The sequence below is a fragment of the Euprymna scolopes genome, chromosome 12 (assembly GCF_053919585.1).
Source record: "Euprymna scolopes isolate OS-2025 chromosome 12, ASM5391958v1, whole genome shotgun sequence".
In the NCBI taxonomy this organism is placed as follows: Eukaryota; Metazoa; Mollusca; class Cephalopoda; order Sepiida; family Sepiolidae; genus Euprymna; species Euprymna scolopes.
In genome coordinates this window covers 133,501,394-133,516,758 of record NC_136493.1, presented here as the reverse complement: position 1 = coordinate 133,516,758, position 15,365 = coordinate 133,501,394, and the positions used below count along the sequence as shown (strand labels likewise).

The following is a 15,365-nucleotide window of genomic DNA, read 5'->3' as shown; positions in this document are numbered from 1 at the left end:
CCTTCTTTGCAATTTTGGCTTCGGGAAGTGTCGTGGAGCTTCGTCAGTGTCTAGTCACTGAGCTGAGCGTCGTCGGTTGTCGTAAAAAAAAACAACACTTTTCATCGCAAGTCCCAAGCGGTTCACGAAATTGGTCTTTCTCGCGTAAAAGAAGGAAAGATGACACTTCAGACCAGCGTTGTTTTTCTTTTTATTTAATTAGTGAGGCACACATTTATCAAGTGTTTTTTGTCTTTCCAATCTTTCTCAAGTGGTTGGAAATCGTATACGTTACGTCTAATTCAGTTCTCGAACAGTTTTGCGTGGATTGGCTTCAACTAAGGCTCTTAATTGATCGTTGTCAACATGGGGTGTCTAACCACTACGCTCATCATCTTAAAGACTGTCGTCGTCGCCACTAAATTTCTTAAATAACCATTCTTATGCTGTGAATTCAGTAGTAGTTCCTGGGCCAAACGCTTCTTTAATACCGCGTACAGTTTCAGTAGCTTTTCGGCCTAGTTTGAATTAAAATAAGAACATTGTGAAAAAAAAAATTCCATCTCGTATTCAACATTCTGAAAAGAATGCATAATTAATTGAAAACGATTGTAATTTAAACGATTATATAGTGCTAAAAACGCTCTTTAAAATGATATATAAAGTAAAGGTATTATAGTGGAAACTTATTTGAAAGTGCATCAAATTTGAAAATTCCGCGAGAACTTTCTTCTCAACCTAATACACCTAATATCTTGAACCTAATATCTTGAACCTAATATCTTGAACCTAATATCTTGAACACATCCACGAGGTACGTTCAGTAAGTTTCCGAACTTTTTCGTATGGGCACTTTTATTAATAGTACATCCAAGGAACTCTAGTCACCTTCGAAGTTATCCTATCCGGCTGTAATGCACTTGTTATACCGTTCCAACAACTTATGAAATGCCCATGGAAGTTCTCCTGTGTGAGTGTGTTAATGACCCCCAGCCATAGCCTCTTTTATCTCCTCAATTGTCTCATAACGGTTGCTTTTAAGGTTTTTCTTTTGGCTTAGGGAATAACCAAAAGTCTCAGGAAGGAAGGTCTATACTATAGGGAGGGTGATGAACTGTCTTGATATCCATCTTGGTCAAATAGTCTATGACAAGGATGGAGTGCATTCGTGCAAATCTTCCGCATCTTCGATTCCTCGTGAATAATTGTGTGTACAGTTCCCATACCGACATCAAAATGTGCACTTATTGTCTCTATAGACACACGACAATCTTTATCCATGAAATTCTTTAATTGATCAATCAACTCGGCTGTTCTGACTTCCTTACTCCTACTTCACAGACGCTCTACTTTCCTTGAATTTCTTATGCAACTCAAAAACTTATGTTAGATTCATGCAAGATGGTCCACAAGCAATCTAAAGCATTCAATGTGTTCCTTTTGCCTTTTTTTTAATTGTTTAATAAGTTTAAAACAGATTTTCATTGCATATTGTTCTTCTAAACTGCCTTCACATCGGGCATACATTTTTTTTGATTCACCAACTGTGACAATCAGGCTTTAATATGGTGTATTTCAATTCTTGCTGTAGATGTTCGTTTAAGCCTGAAGTCATAAAAATTGGTCAGTCATCTCATAAGATCTATAGCAATAACATACTGAAATTTCAACGACAATTTTAAATGCCTGAACAAAAAAAGCGTGGAAACTTATTGGAGGCACCTCTTAAGTACATCTACTCTTTTACACGTAAATTTAGCTCGACCAATCAGAGCTTCGACGGAATTTAAACACGCCTAAAAGTCTGTATCGGTAACATTTGCATCACGTTTCTCTATTCTGTGTTACAACTATGCTCAATAATTCAGGTGGAAAAGTATCTAATTTGTTGTGCTTTGCGTTGTACTAGCGCTGATAAAGATGCCGATTAACTCAAATTATACATTGAAGTAGAGAAAAGCCAACATGACATTAAAGGATCTCGTTCCATTACTATTGCGTCTCTTGTCGGATGAACCAATAAAAAGAACGGAGTTAAACAAATAAGACAGCCTTAACTACAAAGTAGCTTCAAGTGCTCTACTAAGTAATTATATATACTTGTGATATTCGCTTTTTATTCGCGGTTTAACAAAAGGATTCTCGCATGATTGCTGATGGATAACGAAGTTGAGTCTGGCTAGGTACAAATGAGTGACGATTTGGGAAGACTAGGTACTATACGTATTTAGATATATAGATACGTATAATACCTTCGGGAGCTGTTCCAGATCACCCTTTGGCAAGATGTAGCAATTGTTAGCCTCCTGGGGGTGGGAGTTCATGCGGGATGTATAATGACTGCTGTGAAGGAAATCGATCTAAGAAAAAGAAACCGATGAGAACCCAAACTGGATTGAAAGAATCCCTTAGCCCTGGAAGGCAATTTTCTAGTGATCGTGTCACAAACAAAATACTCGTTTCTAATTTGTCATGAGCCAACACGAAAGTAGTAAGGATTACGCTATTATAATGAGAATGCTCAGATCAATACACCATCTGGTATAACCATAGATGTCGAAAAGTAATATTTAGGTTGAAATAACATTTTAATCACTAATCGATAAGTCTATTTAGTATTGCATTACCGTTTTAATTTCTCAGGTCCAACGGGGTGCATCCTCCAAAAGATTACTTTAACATTCGAAAGAAGCGGCAGTAATTGTTGAATGCCAAGAGGGGCATCACCGGAGAATGCCGACAGGTGCGTTCTCGGTTATTTGTTATATCTGACCAGAGTGTCTATCCCGGAAGAGTGCCTTGTAACTACCTTCCGGCCTTGTGCCAGATCTTGTTACAGTTTGAATGGATATCCCACTAGGGGTGGCTGTAACCCACTATTGCTCCAACGGACTTTGTTCACAGTCGATGTAAATTACAAGCTAAACGCGATTCATAAATGTAACATCGTCTAGTCCCGAACCTTTCACATATCCTGGAACCAGAAATATATAGTCAATTTTACCTCTGAGGCACACAAAACACACACACTAAGTTTCTGTGGCAACACATTATCCACACCGACGGGTTTTCTGAAATACTAAAACAGTACTTTCGCTTTCTAGGTGATCTCTAAGGTATGTCGTCAGTCGCTAGTCGTTGCTTCTCTCACAAAAGGTCACCGGTCGGTTAGAAAACCCTCGTCGCTAGAAAGGTTTAGTTTGTTGATTTCTGTGAAAAATTGAATCACTTTCAAAACATGAAAAAGTTAAAAAAAAAAACAAAAAAACAAAAAGAACACGTCATTTACAGTCATGTTTTCATAAGAAAATAATTATTCGGTTACATAATCACATACACACACACACACACACACACACACACACACACACATATATATATATATATATATATATATATATATATATATATAACGATAGAAGTGGAAAATGAATTCACAGACACTATATATTATAAAATATAGAATGAGAATGTGTAATTTATTTAATAAGGATATACATACATTTAGTTGAAGGATAAAGGGATTCTTTATACCAAGGTATTTCGAAGCCTAATACTTCTCATCAGATTAGTATATATATATATATATTATTCCTTAATTGGAATTCATTTTTTTTTTTTTTTTTGGCAGTGATGGCTGAGAATGCAGTTAGGAGATTCGAAGTTCCTATCCGTCGTGGTTACCACCTGACGAAGGCCAGAAGAATTAGTTGGCCGAAACGTTGTGAATAAACAATCCAATAAAAGATGAAAAACAACAACTAATAAAGATGAGACTAATAGTCCGAAATAAAAATAAATTAATATATATAATGCTCATCTCAAAAATGAATTCCAATTAAGGAATAATATATATATATACCAATCGGTACGGACCCGACTATGGAAGATCAGATAATAAATAAACGTAGATTTATAAGATCGAAGAATCCAACCTTGATCGCCCTTCGGGGCCCGTGGCGCAGTTGATAGAGACGTTGAATCTCTACGGTTCCAGATGAATATTGTCTGAAGATAGCGGTTTCAATCCCACCAAAAGAGGTCAATTGGCCAAAAATGTGGTGAGACGACAACAACTACGGATGGCAGTGATGGCTGAGAATGCAGTTAGGAGATTGGAAGTTCCTATCCGTCGCGGTTACCACCTGACGAAGGCCAGAGGAATTAGTTGGCCAAAACGTTGTGAATAAACAATCCAATAAAAGATGAAAAACAACAACTAATAAAGATGAGACTAATAGTCCGAAATAAAAATAAATTAATATATATAATGCTCATCTCAAAAATGAATTCCAATTAAGGAATATAAAGTTTAACATGTCTAAACATTACGATCAATGTAGATGTTATAATATTTCAATTAACTACTATTCCGTATTCTAATTTGATATTTCATTTTTCATACAAATCTAAGTATAGAATATAGTTTTATGCTCTTATTTATCATTCTACAATTAAATACTGCATTATGTGATTCATATTATCATACTCGCTTTAATGGTTCATTTTAAATATTTATTTAGTTATATCTTGCCATCATATTTGCTATTAATCTATATATCTATCAAACTGAACGTGCCTGTGTGTCTGTCTGTGTGTCTGTGTACATTTCCTTACGCAATAACTCTGTCAATTTTAAGTGTACACACTCGAAATTTGATAGACATGGTACTGAGATTTGGGAAAATCTTTATAATCCGTTTTCGGCCAGAAATTTGCCTGTTAAGTTCAACGATTTGACTTTTTAAAACTCTATTAAACTCCTCCGACAATGTTGGATCTAAACACTTGAAATTTTAGATATAGGTTCTTTGGACATGGATCTCACTTAGTAACTTGATTTGAGCCCAAAACAATAAATGTTAAGGAGTAATAATAGGGGTCAAATTTTAAAAAAATTGACCTCTGCGGTCTCTACCAAGTTACTCAGACAATTTTTGGTCTAAACATTTGAAATTTTACATAAAAGATATTCTTATTTGAGAAACAAGTGGAATAATAAATTCATTTAAAGTATAATTTACCGTTTTTAATTAAATTTTCTCTCTCTCTCCCTCTCCCCCTCTCTCTCTCTCTCTCTCTCTCTCTCTATATATATATATATATATATATATATATATATATATATATATATATATATGGCGATTAAGCTACACTAAATATTCCGCGCTTCATCCACTCTATGACTCTTCAGGCTTATGCGAATAAGCCTGAAGAGTCCTAGAGTGGATGAAACGCGAAATATTCAGTGTAGCTTAATCAGCATATATATTTTATAACTTACTAACTAGCTCTACCTACGTATTGAGCACTTTTGAAGTAAATTTATGTGAGTAATTAAGTAGTTATATATATATATATATATATATATAACTACTTAATTACTCACATAAATTTACTTCAAAAGTGCTCAATACGTAGGTAGAGCTAGTTAGTAAGTTATAAAATATATATGCTGATTAAGCTACACTGAATATTTCGCGTTTCATCCACTCTAGGACTCTTCAGGCTTATTCGCATAAGCCTGAAGAGTCATAGAGTGGATGAAGCGCGGAATATTTAGTGTAGCTTAATCGCCATATATATTTTATAATTCACTATATATAAAACTAATCAAAGTTTATCAATATGGAAATCCAAAACTACATCAGTAACGTATAAAAAACTCATATATAAATTTAAAATATTTCAAATATTTTCTGTCTTTCAAAGATATCATAAATAAATCTTATATATATATATATATATATATATATATATATATATATATATATATATATATATATATATATAGGCTTGGACAGATTATAGATACCCATGAAGGGTTGCTTGCGCGTGGAATTTTTGTGGCAGGAGGTGAGCAATCTCCAACCACAGATCTCTTGAGACGACATCGTTAAATACCAGTGGCAAGTGAAGTGTATGTACAGGACGACTGGAAACAAATGCCGAGATAAGCAGAGAACACATACAGCGCTTAGAATTCCCAAATAATTACCCATCTGATACTAACCAGGCTTAACGTTGCTTAACTTCGGTGATCTTACGAGAACCAGTGTGTCAACGCGATTATGCCGTATATATATATATATATATATATATATATATATATATATATATATATATATATATATATATATATATCAGAGAAAGGGGGTGATAAGTATTTATTGCAAATTCATCGGAACCATTCAAATACAGTAGATGTGTAAATACTAAAATAATATACTTTTTTGTTAGCGATTAGGCCAAGTGATATTGGTGATGAAAATATTATTTTTGATAGCATGACTAGGTTAGCCTAATTAATTTAAAGTAAAATACTGGCTCCAATATCCGGAACATTTTCTGTTCTTTTGTTTAAAGGAGATGATGTTTGATCAACACTGTTGGGGAGCCATGATTTAATATACCGTATTGTTTTTGTATCCCTAAAACAGTGTTTCATGGCAAATAACTGATGATCCTTGAAAACTTTAGATTATCGTGAGTTTGAGGAAGCTAGTTGATTCAGCGATCGCGAGAGGTTAAGTGACTTACTGAAAGATAATGTTTCAACGAAAGCCTAAGAATTAAATTAGAAAAATGTTATATGGTTTTTAAGGTTAAAAAACTTCTTAGACTTTACACACACACACACACACACACACACACACACACACACACACACACACACATATATATATATATATATAGAGAGAGAGAGAGAGAGAGAAAGAGAGAGAGAGGGAGAGGCGAGAGGAGAGAGAGGGACCAGTAGATAGTTAGGTAGATAGATAGATAGATAGATAGATAGATAGAGAGAGAGAGAGAGAGAGAGACCAGTAGATAGATAGATAGATAGATAGATAGATAGATAGATAGATAGATAGATAGGCATGCATTTTTACTTTCTTCAAATTAGGATTGATCAACAAGAACTTTTTTACATTTGACTTGAAGACAACCATATTGTAGTCGGAAAGCAGACCAGCGGAACAGAGTTCCACGGGCGAGAAATTCTAGAAAATTAAACTTTGTTCATAGAATTTGCATTTAGATTTAGGTACACATAGAGAATGGGGAAAATTGTTGATAGTGGTTGTAGTTAGTCGGGTTGTTTTGTTTTTGTGAAAGTTTCGCAAAGGCGGATCATAAATTTGAGCTCAGACGAGCACTTGCCATGAAAATAACGATAGATCAGAAACACCTCGCGGCGTCTCTTCTGTGGGAAAGAGTCCGAAGAATCCAAATAATTAAAAAGCGGTTTTTGTTTATTTGTTTTTTGTGAACTTTTCTTTTTCTGTCTTTAACCGTCCGCGCGAAATATCCCGCATCCAAATCGATCGAAATCGTTGAATGAGGAAAACCATTGCAAACACATCGGTTCTCATTATTATTTCACGTTCACTTTCACTCAGCCCCCACCCTCTCCTCTTTCCAATCCTCATCATTTTTTTTTCCCCCACATCTCTTCTCCAGTCCGGGAGTCACCTAAAGTCGTAAACACTTCCGTGGCACATTGGAAAGAGCGGTGTGGGCGGCCAGGCGGCACATCGGTTCCAGGTTGGCGATTGAGAAGGGAAGAGGTTTCTCACCGTCCCCGGAAGGAGGATTGGGCTGCGGTAGCGGCCGTGGTTTTGTTGTTGTTTGACTTGACGAAAGCAACGTGGAATGGAAAACTAAGCTTTTGAATGATGCGCGCGCAACGGCAGCCGCACTTCCTCTGAGCCCCCCCCCCAAAAAAAACAACGTTTGCGCGTCTTTTTCGAACGCACAGTGTTTGTGCCCGTCAACGCATCTAACCTCTGTCTATCTGTCGGTCTATCCAATTTCTTCCGTGCATATTTTTCATACCTACGTATATATATATATATATATATATATATATATATATATATATATATATATATATATATATATATATATATATATATATATATATATATGTATATATATATATATATGTGTGTGTGTTTGTACCCTAAGCCTCTGTCTCAGTTTTAGTTGAGCCGCTTTCCTTTTCTAAGTTTTCCATTCTCTCTTTCTCTCTACCGCTCTGGCTCTGTCTTTATCGCGCTCTTTTTCCCCCTTATTATCCATTCCATCTCATCCTCTCTTCTCCTTCTTTTCTTTCTTTTCTCTATCTATCGTCCTTTGCGTTATCCCCCTCACTTAAGTAATCGTTTTTCTTTTCTCCCGCCAAAATATCCACACGAAACTAACGTTACGATAATAACACGACATCTACAATACCGTACTCTTTCTTCCTCTGCATTTTAGTTTAGCCCTTCCCCTTCTCTTTCTTTCTTTCTCTCTTTCTTTCTCATGGAAATGCATTCACACTTTTCTCTTTCCTGTCAATTTTAAGCTTTCATTCCTTTCTTTTACTTTTTCTCTCTTTACTGTATTGGTTCAGTAACGTTTTACCTATTTACCCCCCCCCCACCTCACCCTATCTCTCTCTTAATCTCTCTCTTTCTTTTTTTTTATCTACTTGCATCCCCATGACAGCATGATTCGTCACAGGGTTGTCTTATTCGTGTGGGGAAAACCAGCGCCTCTAAAATGCGGCACTCTGAATTCGTAGAAAACAAAACAATTGCCCCAGTCGAACATGATTTCTAATCCTCTGTCTGCCGGCACAATAGATACTACACTTTGATACGAATACGAAGTTGTTTGCATATCACTTATCTCCCCCCCTTCCACTCTCTTTCTCTCTCTCTCTCTCTCTCTCTTTCTCTCTCTCTCTCTCTCTCTCTCTCTCTAGCTCGCTCTCATACCTATTTATCTTTCTCTCTTTTTCCAACTATCCACCGGTCTGTATCGATCCATCTATCTTTATATATTCCTTTCTTTTTTTCATTTTCTTCTCTACTGTCTAATATTTATTTACTTATCGATCTGCTCCACTCTGTATCATTCCGTCCTCCTTCTTCTCTGTCTGTCTGTCTCTCTGTCTCTATCTCTCTTTCCCCCCCTCTCTCTCTCTCATTCTCTCTATCTACTTATCGAGCTCTGTCTTACACCTACCACCATCGAAAACAAACTTTATTCACGAAAGCCTATGTTTCCATACTAGCGTTGCAATTACGTGCACAGCTTGGAAAAAAAGACTAAAAAAACAAAACAAAACAAAAAACAAAAAAAAAAAACGCTGCAATCAAATAGATCGACTCTGGGATTTACAATTTAGTCGGCTTTTACATAAAAATACACACACACACACACACGCATACGTGCATACACACACACGCACACACACACTTTTATATATAAAAACAATCACTCACACATGCACATAGATATAGTTTAATGAAGTTTTGAGTGTTTTATTTAAAAACACTAAAATAAAAAGAAATGCAGTTTACATCTCTAGGAATATCAACTTAATTGAATATATCGCAAACTTAGCACTTGCATAAGTCGGCTTTCCGCTCGAAAATCCCTAATTACAAAACGGATTCAATAATATAACTGAAACCTACTTATACACATCACAAATATATACTAATGTATAAGGCCATTTGAAATATTTATTATTAACACACACACACGCACACACCCACACACACACACACATATATATATATATATATATATATATATATATATATATATATATATATATATATATATATATAGGTGTGCGTATAATACGTTTAAAGGGTTAACAAGAAAAGTTATGTTTCAAAAACACTTATCAATTTTTAATAATTTATAAATTCACACAAAAAAATATCTCCCTGCTAATATCTATTCATTATTACGATCCCCCCTTACGGATCTAACGTTACATCGGGTTTGACGCCTACGGGAGGACATATTCAGAAGTTGCTTTTCTCGTAGTCGTGTTCCGTTCTTTCAGTTTTTAACTTAACACCGTCGAAGTTATTTTCATTATCATATTAGACTTTCGCGTATTCAATATGTTTTAAGCGGCATGTCACTTATTTATCCTTTTCATGTGTCGCGTTTAGTTTCTCTTTGATATGATTTTTTAGTCGGAATCGAAAGCAACAAAAACAGTGTTAACAATTCCCGATTCAAATCATACAAATAAGAGGAAAAAAATAAAACAAAAAAAAATGTGCGTTCAGATTTCACGCGCGAAAAAATGCGTTATTTGCGTGTAATTATTGTTGCGCGCTTTGATAAAAAGAAGAAATAGGGACAAATCAAATAAGTTAATGTTTGATAATCGATTTATTTTTAGTTTATTTATTTAAATTAAGCAATTTAACATGACCAAAATGTTAACATGGATGCATGGATGGATTGATATGATTTCTGCATAATTTACCTACAATCAATATTTTCTTAAAGTTTACCTTTGATGTATCATTGGATATCAATGTAAGATCACAGATCGATAAAGTAGCTGACTTGTGAGTCAATCGATTGATTGAATTAGTTTTTATTAATTTTATGTAGAAATATTAGTCTTTCATTTTCCCATCCAAATTTCTGGCTATTTTTTTCAAATTAAGTTTGACGACTAAAACGGTTCGTTTAGCTTATTATTACTTTTATTACTTTTTTTTTTACGGTGGCCATTTTTTTTTTGATAAAAAAAGAGTCTGCTCTGATTGAAAAAAAAAAAATAAATAAAATAAAAGTTAAATCGAAATAGTTTTTCCCATATTTTCATTTATTTTATTTTAAAAATTTAAACCGGATAATTTAGATAAGCTTTCAAATTAATAAATAAAAATAATAATTTCGTTGTTAAAAGTTTTTTTATTTCTTAAAAAAAATTGTATTCACGGGGAAGCAGCTGAAAAGGCAGGGGGACAAAATGAACGTATCCAAGGGAGATCCCACAATAAACCCCGACAAAAATTCCGATATCTTGGCAACAACCTGGCCCTTTCTGTCCGAAAACAACAACACCTGGATTTACCCAAACTTTTCGCTGTCGGACGATCGTGAGGGGCATAAGACCAGGTGGCAACACCGTCAATCGAAAGACACAACTTTATGGCATGAGGTACTCATACCTCCGTATTTGGCCATCTTCCTGTTCGCCGTCTGCGGTAACTTGTTGGTCATCCTTACGCTGGTTCAAAACAAACGGATGCGGACGGTGACTAATGTTTTCTTGCTTAACTTAGCCATCAGCGATTTGTTACTGGCCGTCTTCTGTATGCCATTCACCCTCATACCCGTCTTGTTAAGGAATTTCATTTTTGGAGCCGTTATTTGTGTCATGATTCGATATTTACAAGGTAAGTCCACCATTTATTGTTCTTTGTTTTAAGATTGTTTTTAATGTTTTGTGAAGATTTACGACGTCATGAAGTCGTGGAATGATAACGATCGAGGATATGTCCTCCAGCACTCATTCCGATAGAGATTGGGGTGCTTTTTAAGATAGAATTAACAGATCAATTTTTAAATATGTGGTTAAAAAACAGTACTTACTTGTTATGTCGAAAATAGTAATTCAAAATTGTCATGTCGGAAATAGTAATATATCAAAAAATTACAATTCACCGTGTAGAACAACTGCTATTGTGTCTTAATAAAAGAAAAATCTATCGCAATGGTCTAAAACAATACGTCAGCCATTAAAGCGGCGAAAAGGAAGATAAGTATTTCTTCTGTATTCGCAATCTTCAAGGTGTTCATATCAAGGAAAATGCAACCCCCCAAATTACTTTTAACTATAAATATAATTTCTACTCAATAAATCTTCATAAATTTTCGACATAACAAGTAAGTACTATTGTTTTTGCTTAATAAGATCGATTTTTTTAAAAATATGTGGTTACATAAAAAAAAAAAAAACGATCTGTTGACTCTATTTTAACAAGCACCAAGATTGGTCTACTGTGTTTTTTCTTGCCATGCTATATCGGCATGCGGAGCCTGTCCTGGATAGTCCGAGGAAATCTATCCTCCCAGGATTTACCTCCTTTAAAATTTGAAGTAATATACTTATTTAATTTACATAAATCGAAAAAAAAAATGTTTAAAATTATTTTAATCAAGATAAATAAGTTTCATAACTTTTCTATACCGACACGAAACGATGAAAAACCTGAAATTATCAGCTGTAATTATCGTCGAACTTGCTTATAAAGATGGTAACTATATACTAACTTTTATATCGGCTTATATTGAAACTTTATCTGGAACAGCCAAAGTAGTATTTTTATTCCAGTCGAAGATACATCCTCGACAATAAGTTTTACAGACAGTGATCCGCTCTGTCAGATTAAGGTATCTGTTCTACTTGGTATTAGAAAATCTACACCCTCCGGCGTTACCTCCTCTCTTTATGAAAGGGTTGGTTCATTGCCAATTGTCTGAGACATTCCCACTGGGAAATACCGGCGGGACAGCTAATACATTTTCCGGGGCCAGAGCGCGCTACCTCTTATACGCTGCTGCTCTACTGTCACAACTTTCCGGCCTTGTACTACATGCTCCCGCGGTGGGAGGGATATAAATACTTATTGATGGCGCTATTTCAATTACGATATGGAATCTCTAACAACACTAGTATGATAAAAAAGAGACTAGAAAGATGGTTATAACTATACTCATATAAGAGAAGGAGAGAGGGAGAGTGAGGGGGAGAGAGAGAGTGATAAATATATATTGAGAGATAGATCGATAGATAAAGAAAGAGAGAACAGTAGATTAAATAATGAAATCAGAAAGGAAGAAAGAAACGAAGTTATATATATATATATATATATATATATATATATATATATATATATATATATATATATATATATATTAAGTCAACTTTTTACCCGTTATAAACCTGGGTCAGTATTAAATAGGTGGCCATTTGTATGTGCTCTCTGCTTATCTCGGCATTGTTTGCAATCGTCCTGGACTTCTCCTTACAACTGGACTCAAACAGTGCCGATTTAGGAGAGGTGTGGTTTGGAATTGCGCAACTCTTGCCACACAATTACATGCGCAGCTGCCCTAGCAGGGGATATCCTTTGTCTTTCGAGATTGAACAGAGGCATCGATCGATCGAAACAGGCAAAATTATAGCCTATTGACTGAGAATTAGAGCATTATTCCAAATTGATGGTTGCATATGGTTAAATTAGTGAACAGTTTTACATGAAACACTAATTCCTGTTAATCGCTATTAATCCCCAATCGTGCATCGAACAGATACCATAATACTTAGTTTGTTGTATTTTTATCATAATAAATATCCATATAAAATTTCAGTAGTTTCTGAGAAAACTTATTGTAGTAAATGTGATACAGTAGTGACTAATCTATATTAATCCGTATTAATCTCCAACCGTGCTTCGAACGGTTACCATATTACTTAGCTCACTGCACCTTATCATAACAAAGGTCGATATAAAATTTCAGCCATATCGACCAAGTAGTATCCGAGAAAAAGTGTAACAGACAGACAGACTAATAATAATATAATATAGATAGATACAAACTGATGGATAACTGAAGAAAGAGTGGAAATAGATACAGAGAGATGGGGAGAAACGGGAAAGAGGAGGAAAACGATTGTGGTGATAACGAGAGGAGGAGAGACATGTCAGACTTAAGATGCGAAAAAGTTTAAGATAAAGGAAAGAAAAAAAAGTAACAAGAGAGAGATAAAGACGTGTGTGAATGTGTGTGTGTGTGTAAGAGAGATAGAAAAAGGGAGAGAAAAAGAAAGAGAGAGAGAGAGAAAGAGAGAGCGGGAATCGAGATATAACCACGAGCATTGAGGAAGAGTGAGATATTTATGAGATAGAAATGACAAAAAAGTAAAAGAGAAATAAATAAAATAGTGAGCGAATGTGTATGTGTGAGCGAATGTGTGTGTGTGTGTGTGCGTGTGTGAAAGAGAGAGTGCGAGAAAGGAAGAAAATACGGGGGAAAATAGAAATACGCAATTAGAAAAGACAGAGATAGGTGTTGCGTAGAAAGAAAATAAAGATTACAGAGAGAGAAAGAGAGAGAGAGGGGGGAGAGGGAGAGAAAGGGAGAGAGAGGGAGAGAGAGAGAGTGAAGTTGAAAGGTGGACACGGACAACGATAGGGTGAGATAACGCATGGTATCGGTAACGATCATATAGACATCTATGTCAACCACGTGTTTATCCAAATGAATTCGATCATCCATTAAGATGCTGCACATCAATTTCTTGTTCTCTGTCAGTGGAGGAGAAATCCTTCACGACTGAGACAATTCTTATTTTTGTTTCTTTTCTCCACGTTAAAAAACGACCCTGGTGTCTAATTCTGTCCCGTGGGGAGGCATTGTAAATTGGAACACACACACACACGTGCGCACGGAATGAAGCAGGTGTTTCTCTGAAGTTTCCGTGTAATAAGAATATATATATATATATATATATATATATATATATATATATATATATATATATATATAATACTTGGTTGCATCTCTCTGAATATGGACACACTCTCACACACACAGACACACACACAGACACACACACACACACACACACACACACATATATATATATATATATATATATATATATATATATGCATGCATATGTGCGTGATTGTGTGCGGACATATAAAGAGAGATAACTAAATATTAAATATATATATATGTATATACATATACATATATATATACACACATATATATACATATACATATGCATATATATATATATATATATATCGCCCCTCATTCATTCGTGAAGGGAAAATTATTACCAACTAGCATTTAGTAAAAAATATAAATGTTTGACCGTGGTAAATGCCAGCACTAGCGTGAGTTATCATAGTGGTAAACATAAAAGCATTAAACTCTTGAATCCTTGTTTCGAATCTTGCTTGGTTCTGTCACGCCGCTCGCCGCTGATCAGTCGTAGATAATGAAACACGTGTCTCTAGATCATTAAATTATTATATCTATATCTATTAATATATATATATATATATATATATATATATATTTATATATTTATATATATGTATATATATAAATATATATATATATGTGTGTGTGTGTTTGTGTATATATATATGTATATATATATGTGTGTGTGTATATATATATATATATATATATATATTATAAAGTTAAATCTGTCGATTAATTGATATCTAATAAACTATATATATATATATATATATATATATATATATATATATATATAAAATATATGCATATTTAATAAAACGAGTTCAAATGATGAATGAAATGAGAACAAATACTTTTTCAAAAGTACAAAGATAAACTTTAAATTTAAGGTAATTTTCTAAACTAATGATTTCATTTACTTTAAAATATATTTTAAAAAAGCTGTGAGTCACATGGAATAATATTATCATTTATTATATTTTTTATTGTTAAGGTTAACATTTAGAGGATGCATATATACAAACTTTTATTTTTTATTTTTTCTAAATCGATCATTTTTGATTTTG

The 15,365-nt window shown here is 34.3% G+C and overlaps 1 protein-coding gene across 1 annotated transcript in view; it reads left to right on the top strand.

The window, feature by feature from the left end:
• The first annotated feature begins 8,025 nt into the window (after positions 1–8,025).
• The window catches only part of LOC145291494 (cholecystokinin receptor-like), a 529,253-nt gene continuing 521,913 nt past the window's right edge, over positions 8,026–15,365 (top strand). The window contains exon 1 of the mRNA XM_080137397.1: positions 8,026–11,189. Within this exon, the coding sequence (XP_079993523.1) occupies positions 10,760–11,189 (430 nt within the window). The 5' untranslated portion in view covers positions 8,026–10,759. The remainder of the gene's footprint in view (positions 11,190–15,365) is intronic.